The 21942-nt window shown below is 50.4% G+C and overlaps 1 protein-coding gene across 2 annotated transcripts; it reads left to right on the top strand.

Annotated features, from left to right (window-relative positions):
• The first annotated feature begins 8860 nt into the window (after window positions 1-8860).
• Window positions 8861-13935, top strand: LOC120652791. 2 transcript variants are annotated; one of them, XM_039930719.1, is made up of 10 exons: window positions 8861-9148; window positions 9271-9366; window positions 11427-11511; window positions 12148-12269; window positions 12398-12422; window positions 12497-12580; window positions 12691-12720; window positions 12814-12919; window positions 13023-13087; window positions 13562-13935. In XM_039930719.1, exons 1-9 carry the CDS (start codon window positions 9056-9058, stop codon window positions 13084-13086), a joined length of 705 nt encoding a protein of 234 aa, XP_039786653.1. In that variant the 5' UTR covers window positions 8861-9055; the 3' UTR covers window position 13087; window positions 13562-13935. The 2 variants fall into 2 exon arrangements, with proteins under 2 accessions (XP_039786653.1, XP_039786654.1); XM_039930720.1 differs by lacking the exons at window positions 8861-9148; window positions 9271-9366 and adding an exon at window positions 9382-10027.
• Window positions 13936-21942: the final 8007 nt, after the last annotated feature.

Here is a 21942-nt window from a genome sequence, read left to right as displayed (position 1 = left end):
GGCCGCCGGAGCGTAATACCCTACGTCCACTGTGTGCTGTATTGCCTGAGTCTGGGTGAGCTTGTGTGTATCCTCAGCTGAGTCTCGAGAGAGTCTGAGAGATCTGTATTCTAGTGGGCGTGCTCTCCCTTTTATATGTCCAAAGGGAGCATGTACACTGAGCAGGGCCCCGACATGTGGACCCGGTGATGTATTATAAACTACACTTTGGCCTTCAATGCCTCAGATCCGGAGATCTTGTAGTCGGCTTCCGTGCGTAGCTTCTGACCAGGGATGGTCTTGAGCTGTCCTGTCGGAGTAGAGTCTAGCCTCTGCAGCCGCGCATCGAGGTCATGATGAAGCGCCGAACTACTGACTCAGTCCGCTGTAGCAGCGTGCACTGTTGCTCCAGTCAGTAGCTGGTCATCATGACTCATCGCCCATGCATGCGGCGCTGAGTCTTTAATGCTTGCCTTGGTAGCTGACGAGCCGCCTCGGTAACTGGCGATCCACAGTGTGGACTGACAAAAGCTACCCCATGCCCAGAGGCAGCAAAGCCCGCCTCAACCACTCGCACTTAATGCGGGTGGGAGAGGGAGCTTCCAGCGGAAGGCTTGCGCCCGCGCCTGCGTCTGCGTGACACGTGGTGGCTCTGGACCCCTCCCGAGCAGCTAGCTGAGCGCCTGAGCCGAGAGCTCACGGGGTCCGGATAGGCACGTGGAGGTCCCGGACCCACCCGTGGGGTTCCAGGTCCGCGGCCATAGGTGCTGAGCATTTCCACCTCTGGGACACGTTGTGACACCGGACCCGTCCCCGAGCGGGAAGCGGGTCCGGGACCGTTGGTCCGGTGAGATGGAGTCGGACCCCAGGGGTCCGGCTGCTCAACTCCTTAGGGCGTAGTTACGGATAACTACGCGAGTCTTGGCACAGTAGGAGTGGGTTTCCCAGCTGCACGGTACCGACAGCTCCCCGGACCCGCTTAGGGCGTAGTTACGAATAACTATTGTCGGTACCCCAGGACCGGGGTACCACCTCTTGCTCTGCCTAGGCAAGAGTCTCGTAGTTATCCTTAACTATGCCCTGACAGCCGAGCAGCCGGACCCCTGTAGTCCGAAGCCCTACTCTCCCGGCAAACAACCCCGGACCCGTCTCATGCTTAGGGAGGGTCCGGTGAAGCCACATGTCCCGGAGAAGGGAGCGCTCAGCTAGGGGGCCCGGACCTCCCACCAGGTCCCCGACCCCCAAATACTATACGGACCAGTTAGAGGGAAGAGAACAGACACCCCGCCTGTCGGGGTCCGAAGCCGCCTGGGGGGGTCCGAAGCCGCCACGCGTCCGCAGGTGTGGGCACGCGTAGGGACGCGACGCTTCCCCGGGAAGACACGCCCACCTACCGCATTCAATACGGTAGACGTAAGTGCGCTCTGCCGCAGCATAGCCCGAGGCGACTTTTGCCAGGCTGTACTATTGACCGCGCGTTACCAAGGCGCGCGGTGCAGCCTCTGGCACCGCCCACGCCACGCACAACAGTTAGACATGACAACTCGGCGACGGAGAATTATAACGCCTACGCGGTAGACCCAACAGTCTACGCCACAACCTACACTGCCTCAACGAGCGTCTCACAGATGGGACGGGAGAAGACTCCCCTCGGTCAGAGCATCTACAAGGCGATGAAGTGTATCTGGCAAGAGATGCTCCACCACTGTAGCTCCATTAGTGTCTATAGTATACATCCATGTTGGACCCACCTGTCGGGGTCCAACACCTGTGTACGCGCCCTCCTTGCTCTATAAAAGTGAGGCGCCCGTTAGAGAAAGGGTCAAGTCCAGAAAAGGACTAGAAGGCAGAGGATAGACTCATCACGGACACAAGAGCAATACTGCTCTCAAGTGGACGTAGGGTATTACGCTCCGGCGGCCCGAACCACTCTAAAATCCTCATGTGTTCTTGTGTTCTTTCCCCCAAGCTAGATAGGCCTGATCGCTTAGCGCAATCCCGAGTACACCCCCTCTGGGCTTAGGCGGGTGCCTTTCGCCACCCAGCTGTGGTTTGCCACACCACGACGTTTGGCGCCGTCCGTGGGGAGCACGCAAGCGTTGGCTAGATCCCTGCTCAATTCCTAGTTTCTGGGGTTGAGCTCATCCTCTGCAACGACGACGAGAAGATGAAGAGGGGCACGGCGCCACCCGCGATGCATGCCCCAACACCGAATCGGCAGAATCCTCGGTGCAGTGGCGCACGGCAGAGGCGCCTGCTGTGTGTCGCCATTAGGACACCTCAGAGCCGGCACGGTGGTGCGCAAGAGCGACGCCAGCTATGCGTCGCCCTGCATCATTCCAGTGTCGGCTCAAGGTTTTCTCTCAAGCAATCACCGGGAGCCCCCTCCATCGACACAACGTCGGCTCAAGGTTTCCTCTCAAAATGGAGCTGGAGCCAACGGCTGTGGCTCGGGAAGGATGCATGTCGCCTTCTTCCTCACCTGGCTCAGGCCTCTTTCGGTGCTGCTGCAGACAGGCCTCGGCCTCACCGAGAGGCATGGGGGCCCTGTGCCAGCACCAAGGTGGAGCCGGCGAACGACCGCCCTTCTCCACGCTCCGTGCTCATCCAAACAATCACCCGTCCATCAGCTGCTCCCAGGGGGCCAGGCAAGCTTCAGCTCACTATGAGCGGCCATCGGGCTGGCTTCCGACGGCAACCGGCAACTGCAGGGCCACTCCCATTCAAAGCCAAAGAAATTGTTCTCATGCAAACTAAGCATGAAATAGTTCTTATGCTGGGAAGGGCCCTGCAAGCTCCCGAGGTGATGCTGGATGATGCTGGACAAGCACGTCCAGGGCGCCTTCGCCCTCAACGACTCAGAAGAGCCCCCAAGGTGCCAGCACCACTACGGCCAGCAACGTGCATGCCTTACGGGGCAGCGGCTGTAGGTTATCACTAGATAGGATTAAGTATGTTTCTCCTTTGTAATGATTTGGTGCCTACATGTGGACCAGAGTGGTAAAGGTCCGCCCTTGTAAACCCGACCTCTGGCTTCATCGCACAAACAGGCGACACCAGCAAGTGGTCCAGAGCGGTAGAGGTCCGCCCTCGTGATCCCGACCTCTGATGTACACCACGAATCAAGCAATGAAGGAGATTTACTTTTTCAGTCCTATCTTTACATTGACCTGATAGCACTCGTCCGTTCAGCTTGCATGTTTCCTTTCTTCCGTACGGAGTCTTTTCTTTTGTTGCTAACGATCCAAATTGAGTTGCTAGCTTGTGGTCAGGTAGGGACACCCCTTCTAGCTGGAAGGCAGTTCGGACCTCTAGTGACCTGCTCAGGAGAAGTGGTGCCCGTATCCTGGGGTACAGAAGCTCCGCGTAGCTTAGCCTGGTAATGTACCCTAAGCCTACGTACTTCACTACCCTGTTACGAGTCCCCTAGTATCTGAGACTGCTGTCCCTAGAGGTCCCGGGCTCCTTTCTAGTATAAGGCCTGGTTTCCTACACCTTGCTGCAAGGTCCGGTGGCGTAATTCATGGGATCGTCAGCAACAACCCAAGTCCACTCCGGTGGCCCGCTCCGGCGGAGACCGCTCGCCACGGTCGACTCAAGTCCACTCCGGTGGCCCGCTCCGGCGGAGAACGCTCGCCACGGTCGCTCCAAGTCCACTCCGGTGGCCCGCTCCGGCGGAGACCGCTCGCCACGGTCGACTCAACTCCACTTCGGTGGCCCACTCCGGCGGAGACCGCTCGCCACGGTCGCTCCAAGTCCACTCCGGTGGCCCGCTCCGGTGGAGACCGCTCGCCACGGTCACCTGAAGCCGGGTCCGGGGAATGGTGCTCGCTCCCTGGGTGGTTCGGGGTCCGTGCAGTTGCTTAGCATGGCTCCGTACCCTAAGCCTACACCTTCGCTGCCCTATGGAGAGCGCTCTAGTACCTAAACCTGGCAACAGGTGTTCCGGCCTCCAAGGGGTCCGGAGCACCCGCTCATTGACATGAGCACACCGACACAACCAAGTTGTGCGGAAACACATCGTAATAATGGCACCACCCACGGGTTCGTACCTCTCCCGAGATGGGCCCGGGGGCCACTGTCGGTACCCCAGGTCCAGGGTACCCCCTCTTGCTGTGCCTAGACAAGAGTCTCGTAGTTATCCTTAACTACGCCCTGACGGCCGAGCAGCCGGACCCCTGTAGTCCGAAGCCCTACTCTCCCGGCAAACGACCCCGGACCCGTCCCATGCTTAGGGAGGGTCCGGTGAAGCCACATGTCCCGGAGAAGGGAGCGCTCGGCTAGGGGGCCCGGACCTCCCACCAGGTCCCGGACCCCCAAATACTATCCGGACCCCTTAGCGGGAAGAGAACAGACACCTCGCCTGTCGGGGTCCGAAGCCGCCACGCGTCCGCAGGTGCGGGCACGCGTAGGGGCGCGACGCTTCCCCGGGAAGACACGCCCACCTACCGCATTCAATACGGTAGACGTAAGTGCGCTCTGCCACAGCAGAGCCCAAGGCGACTTTTGACAGGCTGTACTATTGACCGCGCGTTACCAAGGCGCGTGGTGCAGCCTCTGGCACTGCCCACGCCACGCACGACAGTTAGACACGACAACTCGGCGACGGAGAATTATAACGCCTACGCGGTAGACCCAACAGTCTACGCCGCAACCTACACTGCCTCAACGGGCGTCTCACAGATGGGACGGGAGAAGACTCCCCTCGGTCAGAGCATCTACAAGGCGATGAAGCGTATCTGGCAAGAGATGCTCCACCACTGTAGCTCCATTAGTGTCTATAGTATACATCCATGTTGGACTCACTTGTCGGGGTCCAACACCTGTGTACGCGCCCTCCTTGCTCTATAAAAGGGAGGCGCCCGTTAGAGAAAGGGTCAAGTCCAGAAAAGGACTAGAAGGCAGAGGATAGACTCATCACGGACACAAGAGCAATACTACTCTCAAGTGGACGTAGGGTATTACGCTCCGGCGGCCCGAACCACTCTAAAATCCTCGTGTGTTCTTGTGTTCTTGCCCCCAAGCTAGATAGGCCTGATCGCTTAGCGCAATCCCGAGTACACCCCCTCTGGGCTTAGGCGGGTGCCTTCTGCCACCCGGTTGTGGTTTGCCACACCACGACAATAGTCCAGTTAGACTTAAAAGATTCATCTCACAATTACACTCGGGGTTATGGAATGAGTTTTATTAGTTATCCACATTTAATACTTCTAATTATTGGTCAAACATTCGAAATTACTGCATGTCCTAATTTTTTTTGGAATCTAAACATAGCCTTAGGATGGAAGCTGCAGCATTCAAATCGAGCTCCTCATCCGCGGGATTGAGTTGTTTCCTGCCTAAACGAAGTTCTCATGACTCAATTTAATTACTTCTTATTCAAATTGATTTTTCTCATCTGCGGATTGCGGCCTAGCCAACCGTCCAACCCTATCGAGATCTTGTTCTTTGTTGGATTGAACTTCTTTTCATCAATAATTATGTTGCTAATTCTTAGATTTATTAGCTTGCATCTATCTAGACCGGGTGTCTCATTATCTAAAATTGAGCTTGCATCTATTTAATAATGTGAGCGACGTAGAGGACAGGATGCATGGGGGTGCTGTACGTGTGTGATTAGGGAAGGAAAACATAGAATCCATGTCCATGTTATCGTATTCGGCATGAACTCCTTGGTCATGTCCTAATTTTTCTTAAATCCGAAAATAGCTATTTTCTAATTGTATTTGATATGGAGATCTAGACCGTTAGATCTTCATAAAATCCAACGGTGCAAATCTTCTCTTTTTATATTAACGTGGGAATTTCTAGACTCTCTCGGCGAACGTAGTGGCTTCTTTCGACTTCTTTTCTCACGCTGTACAAAAAATTGAAATCTTTGCTTGACCAATTCTCAACAAACAGCTTCATGCATGAAAGACAATTTATCACCTTGCCTACCCTTCTCCTGAAATAAAAATAAAAAATACATAATATTAAACATATGAAGAGGTTTTAATCTCCCAAATGTACATCAAAACAGTATAAATAAAGAAATTAAAGACTACCACCTTCAACGGGTGGCTAGTTCCTTGCAATAAAACCTCTTTACTGAAACCACTGTTCACAGTCAACTGAATTTTTTCCCTCTTCATGAAAACTTTTGGTAGCGGGTTGACAAAGTAAGGAAAACGAAAAGGTATGTCAACAGAGAAGCGACCATTGTTTCTAAGACCATCGAAATGTAGCATATATATCTGCTCCACCCTCATTTATTAGCTTGCATCTATTTAATAATGTGAGCGGCGTAGAGGACATGATGCATGGGGTGCTGTACGTGTGTGATTAGGGAAGGAAAACATAGAATCCATGTCTATGTTATCGTATTCGGCATGAATTCTTTGGTCATGTCCTAATTTTTCTTAAATCCGAAAATAGCTATTTTCTAATTGTATTTGATATGGAGATCTAGACCGTTAGATCTTCATAAAATTCAACGGTGCAAATCTTCTCTTTTTTAGATTAACGTGAGAATTTCTAGATTCTCTCGGCGAACGTGGTACCTTCTTTCGACTTCTTTTAACCTTCTCTTATTAATATAATAGATAAAAAATACAGAATATTAAACATATGAAGAGGTTTTAATCTCCCAAATGTACATCAAAACAGTATAAATAAAGAAATTAAAGACTACCACCTTCAACAGGTGGCTAGTTCCTTGCAATAAAACCTCTTTACTGAAACCACTGTTCAGTCAACTGAATTTTTTCCCTCTTCATGAAAACTTTTGGTAGCGGGTTGACAAAGTAAGGAAAACGAAAAGGTATGTCAATAGAGAAGCGACCATTGTTTCTGAGACCATCGAAATGTAGCATATATATCTGCTTCACCCTCATTTATTAGCTTGCATCTATTTAATAGTGTGAGCGACGTAGAGGACATGATGCATGGGGTGCTGTACGTGTGTGATTAGGGAAGGAAAACATAGAATCCATGTCCATGTTATCATATTCGGCATGAACTCTTTGGTCATGTCCTAATTTTTCTTAAATCCGAAAATAGCTATTTTCTAATTGTATTTGATATGGAGATCTAGACCGTTAGATCTTCATAAAATTCAACGGTGCAAATCTTCTCTTTTTTAGATTAACGTGTGAATTTCTAGATTCTCTCGGCGAACGTGGTATCTTCCTTCGACTTCTTTTAACCTTTTCTTATTAATATAATAGATTCAGCCACTGCAAATTTAGTTGAGCTCAATTGGAACCTAACTACGTGAGTCTAGGCCCCTAAGGCTGACCACAGCGGAGGGAGCAAGAGCAAATTTGCTCCCTCCTCGTTTCCCACGCCCTCTCTGTCTACAGTGCCAAACAGTGCATCTACAGTGCCAAACAGTGTATTTGCTCCTTCATTTCCTCCTTCCACTGTGGACGGAGGAGAAATTGTTCATATTTTGCCTCCGAAGGAGAAATTGTTTTGGATGAAGCAAGAATATTTTCCACTGATGAAGCTCTAAGAGGACGCATGCCACCGATGCAGCCCCATCAAATTGAAGGAGCTATGTGGTTAATACATCAGCAACTTGACGATACTGATGCTTGCTTGCATCTTGTAGCTGGTGGAGGAACGCTAATCTCAATGAAAAATTGTTTTTTTATCGAATACGCAAGAGAGTTGCGTATCTTTCGATTAAGATATAAAAGGTTTCAATGAAAAAAAATTAAGTGGACACTGAAATACCATATTGCTTTTTTTTATAATACCATATTGGTTTATGAATGGCTTCAAAACCGATTTCCTTTGTACCAATCTAGTAGTACTGGTTATGAACTGAATGACACTTTGACATCTGTACTGGACCGGGCCCTCGATCCGTTCGGACATCACTAGTGGACCGGGCCATCATCACTAGGGGAAGTATCACCCGGCCTTTCCATTCGTTCGGTACGCTGTTTGGCCCAAATACACCCGGGCTAGAGCTCATGAAGTGAAGTATACAAGCTGCGTAAGGCGATTCACACACATTTGCTAGTTTGTTTTTGATAGAAAAACGAACATTTTATAAGACAGAAAAAGAAACAATAAACTAACGAAACCGTCCATGTGCACCTTGGAACAGACTGACTAGGTGCGCAGCCTCGCCGCTGAAGCGAAAGACCCGTCAACACTGAAAAGTCAAACACACGGCCGACGACGCGCGAAGTCATTGGCGTCGCTTTGTCCCAAAGCGCTCTATCTTTTCGCTGTCCGCGCGGCTAGTAGTGACGCGACAACCGGACCCATCTGCAGGAGTGCAGGACAGACACCGTGATCCGGCGAACCCCCAAGACAGTGACACCCGAGCGGAGACGCTACACGAAATCATGATGTTAAGCTAAATAAGCCCACGCAAATCCCCAAATCCGGTCGCGTACGGTATGACCTGCTCCTCCGTTGATCCTGGCAAACGGCAAACGAGTTCCCAGTTCCACACGGCAAAGATCGGCGAGACGAAAGGAGCCGCCGGGAGAGAGAGAGAGAGAGAGAGAGAGAGAGAGAGAGAGAGAGAGAGAGAGAGAGGTCCGACACGCTCCGGCGGCCGCAACGCGGTTGCAAAGGAGCAACGAACCGGCCAACCACCGCGCCTACTCTGATCCATCCAGTAGTGATCCTGGACCTGAGGTCACCGCGGTGACTCGGGTCCCCGCCCCAACTGCTCGCCGTCTTCCTTCGCCGGATGAACCCCACCAACCGGAGGGCAGATCACTACTAGGCTTTTGTTTAGCTGCAATTATTGGCCACGTAATAGCCCGGCCTCCCGCTCGCTAACCACAAGCCTCCAAGTGTCAGCTCGCTCCGACCTGGCTTCCGCTGGCTGGCTGGCTGCGGGGAGCAATCAAAATTTTCCCTCGGCCCATACGCGCCGCGGACACGCCCCCCGCCCCGCGTCCCGCGCCGCCCGCTCTCGGTTCCTGCGCCCCGCACGTTTTCAGTTCGGCCGAGCCGACCCCCCGGCCCCGAGCAGTTTCCGTTTGCTGCTGCTGCTCTCGCGTTTCCCCTCCCCGCTCCCCCGAATTCGAGCCGGAGGCAGATCTACGGCGGCGGCGGCGGGCCGAGGATGGCGGTGAACTGGGAGCTGCGGGGCTGCTGCGGCCACAACCAGAGGATCTTCATCGCCGCCGTCGGCGTCTCCACCGTCGTCATCCTCCTCGTGAGTGCAGACCTCCCCGTCACTGATGCTCCCTCCGGTTGCTTTCATTCTCCTCGCGACTCCGCCGGAGACGAGGGGGGTTTCGGTCTCACCGTGGTCTGAGGGGTTTTGCTTTTTTGCAGCTGTGGAGGACGTTCCTGCTCACGCCGTTCAAGCTCATCACCATCTTCCTCCACGAGACCAGCCACGCGCTCGCCTGCAAGCTCACCTGCGGCGATGTAAGTCAAGTCATGAACCCTTTGCTCGTTCCAGCGCCCGCTTTGGGATCCCCACACACTGTGCCGTGATGGTGTGGCATTGCGATTGGGCAGCTGCAATCGAAGTTCGATTAGGCTCGAATTGGGGAGAATAGGTTTCTCCCATCATTTTGTGCCGGTAGGTGGGATAAGTAGAATTCTTATCAGTGAGGATCATGGAGTCCATATTGTGGGCCTGCCTTTTTTGCTTTGCTTTTCACGGGAGCAGAATATTCGTGGGTCTTTTCATTCCTCTACATACAGGGATTTGATTTCATCAAGGACCTGGGAGTCCTGGATTAGTTGCTGGGCTTTGTTTTCCTGCTGTTGGCAAGTATCTCTTGCTCTTGTAAAGTTGTACTGTTCTTCAGCATTCATGTGAGGGGCTCTGGTCAACGAATGTCCACTATCTGGTCTAGGTCAGGTCATGCTTGTTTTTAGATAAAAGGTGATTGCATCTGGTGAGTTTCGGGATCTGTACAGGTTCCCTAAACCTGTATGCTTGTTCTGGGTTTCTAAAACCTTTTTTCTTCTTAATATATTGATACACAGCTCTCCTGCGTGTTCAGGAAAAAAAATGTCCACTCTCTGCAACTGTGCAGTCCTGGGCACATTGTTAAGCTCCAGCCCTCTCCACCACCTGGTAATGCAAACCAATGGCTCTTTGCTAGGGAACCAAATAAGATCATGCTGTATGATGCGCGGTATAAAAGGAGAAGTAATGCATGCTTCTAAAGTCAGCTCTTAATTAGGAAGACAACCACAAGATTAAGTGTGAAACCATTGGGGTTGAATTGCCCTTCGTTTTTTAATATTATAAAGGAGAACCAAACAACTGCTTAGATGGATGGCGTGTAGTTCCTTGCCTTTGTTTCATTCCTTGATTTCATCTGTAGTTTATACCAAGGTTTTCAAGGCGTCGCCTAGGCGTCCGAGCGGTAAAAAAACTGAGGCGTCGGCGTCGCCTTACCATTCCTCGCCTTGGCCGGCGTTCCAGTGCCGCGCCACTGGGGGACGGAGCTGCGCCGCCGCCTCCTGTCCTTCTCCTCCTCCTCCTCCGGTCTTGCATCGGGCTCGGGCGGAGGCAGGGGCTGACGGCGGAGGAGGCAGAGGTGGGCGGCAGAGAAGGCAGGGGTGGGCTGCGACGGAGGAAGCAGAGGCGGAGGCGGAAGAGGACAGCGGCAGCAGCTGAGGAGGAGAAGGAGGAGGAGGAGGAGGCGTGCAGGCAGCGGCGGCGGCGGCGGCGCGGTCGTCCGAGGAGAAGTAGAGGCGGCGGCGCGGTCGGAGGAGATTAGAAGAGGCAGAGGCGGCGGGATGGGAGGAGAGCAGAGGAGGCAGCGGTAGGGTTGGCCGGTTGGATAGGGTGGAGGGGGATGTGTTAAATTGGGTTGGGCTGATTTAATGGGCCTATTTTCCACCTCTAGGCCCAGTAGTCTTCTATTTTTCCTTTTTTTACAGGTAAATGTATGTGTTTTAGAGGTAAATAGATGTGTTTTACACGTAAATAAGGCGTCGCCTCGCCTCACCGCCTTATCGCCTAGGCGTCCGAGCGGTGGCACATCGCCTCGCCTCGCCTTACCGCTTTAAAAACCTTGGTTTATACTTTGGTTTTAAAACAATTTCAGCCTGCTTTTCAAAAGATCTAGTCTTTTGATGTGCTTGGACATTTGGTGCTCTCCCCGTGTTAAACAGTTCGATTTTTGGATACCCCTGATTGTGTCTATGGAAAACTATGTGTGTAAGAAATGTTCCAGGCATTTCAATACATTTTCTGAGTTACTTATCTCGCTCTATACTTTCTGTTTTTTTTTTTACCATATGTGGTCTTTTGATTCATTTGGAGTTGGCTATTTGGTGCATTGCTTTTAGACGTAATATTTTGGCCAGTTTCTGTCAACTTACCATATCTAGTCATTATATCCCCTCAGTATTGATGCCAGATAAGATATCGCCTCAAATGTTCACTAGGTTGACATTATATTCAAATTTGATCCTCGTGCCCATTCGTTCAAAATATGTTTCATTTTGACTGGCTTCTTCAGGTTGAAGGCATGCAGGTCCATGCGAATGAGGGTGGTGTTACTCAAACTCGGGGTGGCATATACTGGATAATCTTGCCCGCTGGATGTAAATCCCCTGCCCTTCTCATCCCTCCTTTTCATATGATTTCTCACAATGATAATAAAAAAACGAAGCTGCTTCTCTATTATTCAACGTCCTATTTTTGTGTTCTCTCGGATAGTTTAGTGTTATGAGACCTGAACTGTTGAATTTATCAAACAATATAGACCTAATTTCCCATGAGCAAGCTTGTGATGAATTTATTTCATGGGTCTAATTTGTTAATCTGGGCGTGTTTGGTTTACAGCCAAACTTTGTCACGCTAGACTCAGTGGCGCTGCCACAAAAATATTGCGCCGTTTGGTTGACGAGATAGCTTAGGCAGCCACAGGAGACGATAGTGCCTTTTCTACACATTCGCTTGCCACAGTTGTGACGCCGATTCTGGGCGCCTAGCGTCCGCCACAGGTTCAGTGTGGCAGACTGTGGCTGGGTACCAAACAGCCCCTCTATATGAAACTTGACTAGGTTAATTTTAATGTTCCAGGAACCTTTCATTCTTTTATCACCCTCCAACCATAAAACTAAACCATCTATTTGGACTAGATTTGTTGTTCTGATCCTCTGAATTTTATGTTCTCTTGTTCAGTCAATCCATCTTTAATCCCTTCAGTGATGCAGCTGTTTTGTTTTGAATTGCAGATCTGGGCTCATCATTTTGGGGAATGATCTTCATACTTGCATCCACAAATCTCCTCACTACGAGAATTGCAGCGGGTTGTTTCATACTTGCATTGGTTGTTGTTCTTTTTGTTGCAGATAATGTAAGTTCACTAAAATATGTTTGGTTGTTTCAAATTATGACTTTCTTCATTTGTCTTGTCCTACTTGTCCACACAGTAATCTTGATCATTTAATAAAGCGCTATCATCTGTTTTTTTGAATTGTGCAGTGGTTTCTTCGCTGGCTCTGCATTGGTATGAATAAACATGACTTTATCTCCATTTAAGACCTTACTCTGCAGCATGCTACTTATGATGTTATTATCCAGGATTCGTTGTGTTCATTGCTGTTGTTTGGGTCATACAAGAATTTACATCTTTCCATATTCTGAAATATGTGATCTTATTCATAGGTGAGAGTGAAGACTTCCTACAATCATATTCTATTTATTTTACCTTCTGGAACAGAAATTGGATGGTTGCAAATTTAATGTTTTATGTTTGTTTAATGTGTGTGCATCAGGTGTGATGAACAGCTTATTTTCAGTTTATGGTAAGAAACAAACAGCCTTTCCCTTTTTATTACATGTTAGAATAAAGGATTTACTATCTGTTCTTATAAATGAAATGTTCTCGAACTGTCTAGATATTTACGATGACTTGATATCCCGAAGAGTTCATTCAAGTGATGCTGAGAAATTTGCTGAAATCTGCCCTTGCCCCTGCAATGGTGTTGGATGGGGTGTTATATGGTCCGCTCTGCAATTTCAATAGTTTCTTCTTCTCCCTTGATATTGTATTAAGATAATCCTGATGATAAAGACATATACTGACATTTGCTGTTCTTTCTTTCAGGGGCTTCATTTCATTTATCTTTCTCTGTGCATCGATATACCTTGGACTGGTCATATTGTCGTGAGGTGATTCCTATTTTTCATATTACAGTCCGCTTTATTCTCCTTATGTCGACATGCTCATTCACTGTTGTACGGAAATACATGACACAATCACAGAAATTGACAAATTGTATTAACTGAGTTATTAGGAAAACAAAACATTACAAAATTTACAATAAAGTAGGAATATAGTCTACCATGTGAAAGATATACTGACAAACACAATGACCTGGCACCTGCAAGGAAAATGGGGTACAAAACTGGTTCAGTCATTCCAACCTTGCTTTCAAATTTCAATGGCCTTCATTCTGAAGATTGATATGTGAACATATCATGGAAAAGTAGTTCAATATTAATAGATTGCACTAATAATTTTCAGGGCACCAATTTGCACCCCCTATAAAATAAATGCTGTTGATCACTTGCTCTAGAGTTGTACCCTTCTCGACATATGATTTAAGCTCATACTAGCTCTGAATCATACTTTCATTTGTCCAGGATTTCAACCTCGTGCTGTTTTGATCTGACAACCAACTCAGGTTGGATTTTTCTGAGTTCTCTACTTCTCATTACTCCAGATATTGGTTCAAGCTTACATTGTTCTGGTAGTTGTACAGAATTCATGGGTGGTAAACCTGTATATCCATTGGAGTTAAATTGGTGGGGATCATTCATGCGATTCTATAGATACATTTTTCTTAGCCTTTGTATTTATGGCTGGTAGCCTTTTTCTATTTAGGCGATGTATATCATAATATCTTGCCTAATTGCTCATTTATCCAATTCAAAAGCAGTGCAGCATTGTGAATTTTATCTGGCACCCATCGCCAGAACGATTGACGGGCTGACGCTACCAGCAGTTTAGTGCCCCAGTGCAGTTTAGCTTATCCTGGTGCTTTGAGGCCACTGATGTCTAATCCCGTTCTTTTTGACGGATGGAACTGCCTCGTGTTAACTAACTCTAGATCTTGTCGCCTTGTCGGTTCCAAGCAAAATATTGGTGTGATGTGGTTGGGCTGCTGCTGCTGCAAATTGCCGGAAGCCTCGATGTACAGTAAGGTGACTTGCTTTATTGCCTTGCCTCGCGGCAAGGGCGCCTTGTGCTCCCGGCTAGCTTCAGTGCATCACCTAACCTGTTCAGTTGTCGCTGTCCGGGATCCGGACTTCCTGAGTCCTGACGGAGTTAGATGGCGTGTAAAACTGCATAGTGTGCTAAAAGATACTTGTCGCGTCACCATTTTTGTCGGTAATAAATATCATGGTCCTTCAGATGTGTATTAAGGCCTTGTTTAGTTGCATAATCTAAAATTTAAAATTCCAAAATTATCATATGCAAGTATTAAATCTATACGAAATAAAAAAAAACTAATTGCACAGTTTGCTTGCAAGTTGGGAGACGAATCTAATAAACCTAATTAGATACTAAATTACTATAATAAACATGTACTAATAACAGATTAATTAGGCTCATTAGATTCGTCTTGTAGTTTACAGACGAGTTTTGTAATTAGTTTTATAATTAATCTATATTTAATATTTTAAATGTGAAAAGATTCTCTTTCAAAAATTTTACAGAAGTCATCTAAACAAGGCCTAAACTTTTCAGAGTACTCCGTACGAGTAGTTCCTTGGCCTAAACTTTTCAGAGTACTCCGTACGAGTAGTTCCTTGTGTTTCAAAGAAGGTAGAAATATGGGAACAACGAGCTGGTGCGATAACACTGGCAAAAGATGGCTGCAGCCAATGTGAAGATGGGTGTGCAGGTTCAGATTATTATTAGCACACGCTGGTGCACCCCTTCTTGGTACATTGATTGACATCCTTACATCTTACACGTACAATCAAGGTAGCGTTGAGAACATACTCTACGCATTTTGCCGTAACTCCATGAAATGAGCTCGAGTCTTATCCTAAAAGAAATCGACATTCGAAGTGCGGCACTGGCGTCGCGTCGAGACACACGCTGGCTTCCTCCGTTTCCGAGTGTCTAAAGCCGTGCTGCTGGCCGAACAGCGAGGCAGCCCGGGCCCGTCGAGAAAACGAGGGGCCAGCTAAAGAGGGAACAAGAAAGCATCAGGTTTGCGTCTCCTTGGCGCTCGGTCGTCACACTCCCCTTCTGCCCTGCACTGTCTGCCACGGCAACACCGGTGCCCGCGCAAGCCGCTGCCTCGCCGGCCCGGGCCCTAGCCCCCGGCGCTCCGCGGGACGCACATGAGCACATGGGCGCGACGCGGCGCACCTTTCCCCTCGGCGGCGTGCTCGCGCCGTGCCCGTGCGGCTGCTCGCCTGCTCCGGGCTGGCGGCTGCCCGGTGCGGTCGTGATCCCTCTAATTGCCACCGCGGGCCCCTGCAGGCAGGTTGCGGCGGGCGGATCAGGCGGGTGGGGAGCCGATGTGACTTGCAATCGTCCCGTCGCCGGTCACGTCCTCTCTCCAGTGTCACGTACGCCCCGACATTCCACGGCCAGTCGGCCACGCCGGCGCGCCGCTTTCTTCATCGGGCAAAGCTGCAGCAGCGGGCCTGGGACGGCACGGCATGGCAAAAGGCAACCTGGCACCCTGATCTCTTTGAAGCAGAGCCCTCTGCTAATCGAGGGGTTTTGTATACGGTATTCTGGGTTTATTTTTTTGGGAGGATATATGAATGACATGCTGGTTGGGCATTTTGGTTACGACGAAATTTTCGTTAGATGACGCGGGCAAGGGGCAACATTCGGTAGGTGCCGCAAATTAGTGGTAAGCTCCGGCCGATCCGTCGACGTCTTGGGTCCGCGCCGCGCCAACTTCAGCTTCCACGCACGCAAGACGGGCGGGCCGCGGGCGGGGGCGGCTTGTCGCGTGTATGATTGATGCCCGGAAATGGCGGCGGCCATGAACCGCAACCTCACGGCACTGTCAACCTCGACGTGCAATATACTAATTGTTGGAGTAATGGGCTTGGCCCATTTATTCTAAAGCATTAAAAGAATTTAAAGCCCACTATTAATGCTAGGGAATCAATGTTTAATTCCGTACCGGGAATTGAGGAGGATCTCAACCGACTTAAAAGGTGGACTTCTTGTACACCACTTGTGAAGCCGGTAAGAGGAGGACGGTGAACCACACGCGCGCGCGCGCTCGCTCGCCTCGCCGCGCCGCGCCGCGCCGGGCCGTGGCCGTGGCCGTGGCCGTGGCCGTGGCCGAGGCCGAGGCCGAGGCGCGGCGCGGCCGGCCGGACGGGCGGTGCGGCGCGGCGCGATGTGATGGCTATTTTGCCGTTGACAGCAATTAATCGTGCGATTAAACGTGCAATTAAATCTGTAATTAATGGCCATAACCGCATCACCTAAATGACTCTGATGGTGTCCAGGTTCAACGATCCTGAGCACCTGAGTCACTATATAAGGAGTGCCATTCCCCTCATCCAATTAATCGTGCGATTAAACGTGCAATTAAATCTGTAATTAATGGCCATAACCGCATCACCTAAATGACTCTGATGGTGTCCAGGTTCAACGATCCTGAGCACCTGAGTCACTATATAAGGAGTGCCATTCCCCTCATCCATCCTGCACCAGAGCACTGAGGCAACTCGGCTCCTCTCTTCTCCCTCTCCAGTTGCAACAACTGAGTTCCCCAACGCTAATTTCTGCGCGCACAGAATTAGCGTGAGCAGGCCTCCGAAACCTTGCTCGCCTTGAGATCCTGCACGGGATAGGCGGGCAATCAGGTTTTTGGGTAACGCTTTAGCGTGACTGCTCAAAAATACTAAGGCTTTGCCCGATTGTACGACTACTTCCTGGTGGACGAGCCGAACGACTACGTCGACTACATTCTGGTGGCCGAACGACTACGTCGACTACATCTTGGTGACCGTTCGTGGGACTGCACTGCGAACTTCTTCCTGCACCGATTTAGTTCGACTACTTCGACTGAGGCCAACCGAGTAGATGTCTACTCCAGTTGGTAACAGCGCAGCCAATGCCTCCGGCAACGGCCCCGCTTTAGGGTACTCCCTGAAACTTTGGTTATTTATATTGTTTATGCTTATATGTGTGATAAGTATAAACATGTTCACATGTTTTATTTTACTCCTTAAAGTCATAGAAATATTGCTAGTTTATACATTTAATTTTGGAATTAAAATATACCGAAAATTGCCTAGATTTCTAACACTACTAGGGTCTAGTACTCTAGTCTACCACTACTGCGTACTTTATTACTCGTACATATTCTTGGGAATGGATCATCATCCAAAATCCAACTAACGATATCCAATTAATATCCAACTGATATCACGCTATCCTCCAATCCAGTCCAGGTAGATTGTCCTCATCGTCCAATCCTGTCCAATCCTATCTAAATTACATAACAAGATGAGCACTGTCATGAGCGCTTGCAGGCCCTGCGGCGGTGCACTTGCCGACGTCGACGACGTTCACGGAGAAGAGCATACTCGCGACGAGGTTGATCACGCTGCTATACACGTCTTCCTTAATGTCCGCCTCCGCATACGCCGGCGTGGCCGCGGAGGTAGGCCACTAGGATTCGCACCTTCTACTCTCAGATAGCTAGCGCGCATGTCGCTGCGAGGTTGAGCGGGAAGAAAGACGCGCGGCGCCATGGCGCCAGCAAGGTCTTCTAGAGCGGGTTGCAGCTGGCTAGCTAGATCATGGACCGGTCGTAGAAGCCGAGCGCATGCTTGGAATCGAGGACGGCGTGCGCGGAGACGGCGAGCTGCCGGTTGTGCGCGTCTGCGCGCTTGGAGTTGAGGACGGCGTGCGTGGCGAGGCGCCGGTCGTGCGCACCCCCGCACGGGAGGAGAAAATTGCTATTATATGGGCTACGTTGTTATAGGACTTCAAATATTGACTTCGCTAAAACGACATTTGAAACATGAGCACTTTGTTTTACATGACATTTGGGTATTTTCTCTCTTTTCTCATCTAAATACATGTATTTGAGACCTAAAAAGACTTTTTTGCCCTTCTTTTGTTTTGAAGGCAGGCTTTGCTCGCTCGCTGCCGTTCGCTGCTGCCTGGCCACCTGGGCGAGCAGGCAGGCTTGACTCGCTGCTGCCTGGCCGCCTGGGCAAGCAGCGCCAGGGCTGCTTGCTACCGCCTGGAGGCAGCCAGCAGACTGCTCGCTGCCGGGCTGGCAGGCTGGCCGCCGCCACTGCCTCAACATACAAATTATGTAATAACAAGCACAATAAAAATTCTGGAATAATGAACTCAATAGAAATTTTGGTGCCGCCATGGCACCAGGTGGTGCGCCCAGCGTGGCCATGGTTAGGGCGGACATGCCTTGGTCGGCCATGGCTAGGGCACCCTGGCAATCGGGGGCGGCGGCCCTGTCCTTCGCTTGGCCGGCCGGCGAGCGTTGGGCGCCCAGCGTGGGCAGCCCTAGCTACGGCGCCAGGCGTGGCCAGCCCAGGGAAGGGCGCCGTCGGCTCAAAGCCAGGGAAGGGCCATGGGGGCTGGGGCTCCATGGGGCGGCGGCGGCGGCGGCGGGAGTCTGGGGCAGCGACGGCGTCGGGAGTCTGGGCGGCGGCGGCGTCGTCAAGTGTCTCGGAGGAGATCGACGAAAGAGGCGGCGGTGGTGTGGCGAGTCTGGGCGTTGTAGGAGATCGACGAAAGGAAACGAACCGTCAATTCAATTCCTACGTGAATGACTCAAGGCCAATACGGTCAAAAGATGGCAAAATACATGTATCAGAGATGAGAATATTGATTAAAAGGAGTAAAGGACCAAATGTCATGTAAAACAAAGTGCTCATATTTGTCATGAATGGCGGTTAGCCGCCTGTTCAACTTGATTCAGTTAGCCATTGGGCTGTTATCTCCGGCCGTGGGACGTTTGTGGGCCGAAGGCCTTGTAAACCAGTATAAATGACAGCCATCGGCTGCCCCTAACGGTTATGGAATGAAAACGGAATTGCTATTCTATTCTTCTTGCTTCTCCTGTTCTTCATCTTCTTCCCGATCTCCCCTGTTCTTCCCCTTCCCTGCTCCAATCCGAGCGCCATTTACCCTCTGATTCGTAGCAAGTCCGTTACAATTGGTACCAGAGCCTCACCGCTCCGCTTTCCCCTCATTTTTTTCAATTACGTTCCCCGTTTGGAGTATTCACCGCTCCAACCCGCCGCCGGGTCCGCTCGGACTCCGGCGCCCACGCCCCGCCACCGACTTCCCGTCGGCGGCGGCCACCGCATAGCAACGGCTAGCCGCTCCGGCGCCGCCGCACACCGCTCCCTATCGCGCCGCTTAGGATAGTGGGGAATGCGAATCCGCTGCCTGCCGACTCGTCCTCGCGTGTGTGAGATCTGGCGCAGCGAAAACCTACCAAGTTCGAGGCGCAGGTGACGACCGCCATGGAGGATCTATCGAAGAAGTTTGATGGATTCGAATCCATGATGAACCGTGTCCTGGACAAGCTCACCGGCTTGGAGGCATAGAGGACGACCGCGGAGGAGGCGACCGACCGCTTGCTCTCACAGTCTGAGCGCATGGCGTCGCGTCTGCACCGACTCGAGACGACACTAGCTCCGCCACCCCCCCCCCCGCCGCCACCTCGTCCATCCACGGCGCCCCACCGACTTCAAGGTGGACGAATCCGTTCGATCTTAACACAGCTCCACAACAGGACATGCGCCATCTGCACGGACCCTGGAGCGGCCCAGCGGGCACTACCATGACCACAGCCACCGGGATGATGGCGGTGGGATCCTTGGATCTCATCTACCACACCTGGTCACGGGTACGTCGCATGAACCATCTCGCGTTCCTTCTACTACTTTTGGTGAGCATCGGGAGGGGACGGGGCGCTCTGCCCCGTTGCCAAAGATTGAGTTCCCAAAGTTTGATGGTGAGAACCCCCGATTGTGGCGTGACCACGGTGACATGTATTTCGAGGTGTACGCTGTGGCTTCCAACCTAAAGACGAGGTTCGCCGCCCTCAACTTCACCGGTGCAGCGGCTTCCTGGTTGCACACATTTGAGAAGCGAGGACATGTTCTGGATTGGGAGCAGTTCTGTGACGGCGTCTTCCAATGTTTCGACAAGGACCAGTACAAGATCCACCTACGCTAACTGGACACTCTGCACCAGGATAAATCGGTCCTGGAGCATCTACAGTGCTTCGAGGAGCTCTCACATGGTATTCTTCTGTACAATCCTACCTATGATGACACCTATTTCGTCACTCGGTTCTTGGGCGGACTCAAGGAAGAGATCCGAGCTCCTATTGCCTTGCATCAGCCGAAAGATGTTGCTGCTGCCTCTGCTTTGGCCTTGCTGCATGAAGAGGAAATCGAGAAGGCCAGGAAGAAGAGTTCGTTCAGGCAGTCCAGAAGATTCTTCACCCAGCAGCCATCCGTTTCAGACAAGTCTCGCAACGGGTAACCGGAAAAAGTGACCAAGTCTGATCGGGCTCCCACAGATGACAAATTGAAAGCATTATTGGCTCATCGCCACAAGAACGGGTTGTGCTTCAAATGTGGTGAGAAATGGGGCCATGGCCACTCTTGTCCAGCACAGATCCCTATTCATGTCTTGGAAGAGGTGTTGGATGCTCTGGAATCCGTAGATGATGATGTGATCACCAGTGAAGAGGAGGATGTTACTGATTCAGTTATGTCAGTATGTGCTCTTGCTTCTCCTTCAGCCTCAAAGCGGAGAACGATGAAGTTGCATGGCAAGGTGGGAGACAGAGATGTACTTATCTTGGTGGACTCTGGAAGTGTGGCATGCTTCATCAGTACATCTCTTGCTGAGCAGTTATAGTCTGTCCCTCAAGAGTGTGATGCAGCCAAGTACATGGCAGCTGATGGAAGTTTGATGGTATGCAACTCTGTTATTCCAAATTTGCAGTGGGCCACTCAGGGTTTCACCTTCTCTACATCTGTGGGCATCTTGCCACTCAAGTGTTATGATATGATTCTTGGTGAGGACTGGTTGGAGGACCATAGTCCTATGTGGGTTCACTTGAGAAAGAAAATAATGAAGTTCACACACAAGGGCACAAGGATTTCTCTAAAAGGAGTCACTTCTGATGTTACAAAGTGTACTGCAATTAGTAGTGGCAAACTGAAGGGACTTCTGAGGAAGGGTGCTGTCTCTCATTGCTTACAACTATGGGCTCAACCTATTAGCCAGCAAGAAGAAGGTGAGGTGATGGCAGTCTCTGACCGCCAAACTGATCTGTTGCCTGAAGTGGAACAGTTACTACAGATGTACAACCATCTATTCTAGGAGCCGACAGCCTTACCTCCTACTCGTGCTTGTGATCACCACATACCCTTGATACCAGGTACCAAGCCAGTTAACACTAGAGCTTATCGTTATGCACCTGCCCAGTAGTCAGAAATTGAGAACCAGTTATCTGAAATGATGAAGAATGGGACCATCAGGTCCAGCTCAAGTCCCTACGCCTTTCCAGTGTTGTTGGTAAGGAAGAAGGATGGCACTTGGAGGTTCTGTGTCGATTACAGACAACTCAACAACATCACTGTGAAGAACAAGCACCCTTTACCCATTGTTAATGAATTAATTGATGAGTTGTCTGGGGCACAACTGTTTTCTAAACTAGACTTCAGATCTGGTTATCATCAGATCAGAATTGCTGCTGGAAAAGAGCACAAAACTGCATTCAGAACCCACAATGGCTTGTATGAATTTCTGGTAATGCCCTTTGGCCTCACAAATGCTCCTGCAACATTCCAATGTGCCATGAATCAGATGTTTGCCCCTTTACTGAGGAAAGGTGTGTTAGTGTTCATGGATGACATTTTGATATATTCACATTCTTTGGAGGAACATATGCAACTGCTACAGCAGGTCTTCTCTATCATTGAGCAGCACCAGTTTCTAATCAAATTGTCAAAGTGTTCATTTGCAAAGA

Source organism: Panicum virgatum, chromosome 9K (assembly GCF_016808335.1).
Source record: "Panicum virgatum strain AP13 chromosome 9K, P.virgatum_v5, whole genome shotgun sequence".
NCBI lineage: Eukaryota > Viridiplantae > Streptophyta > Magnoliopsida > Poales > Poaceae > Panicum > Panicum virgatum.
This window is presented reverse-complemented; position numbering and strand designations above follow the sequence as displayed.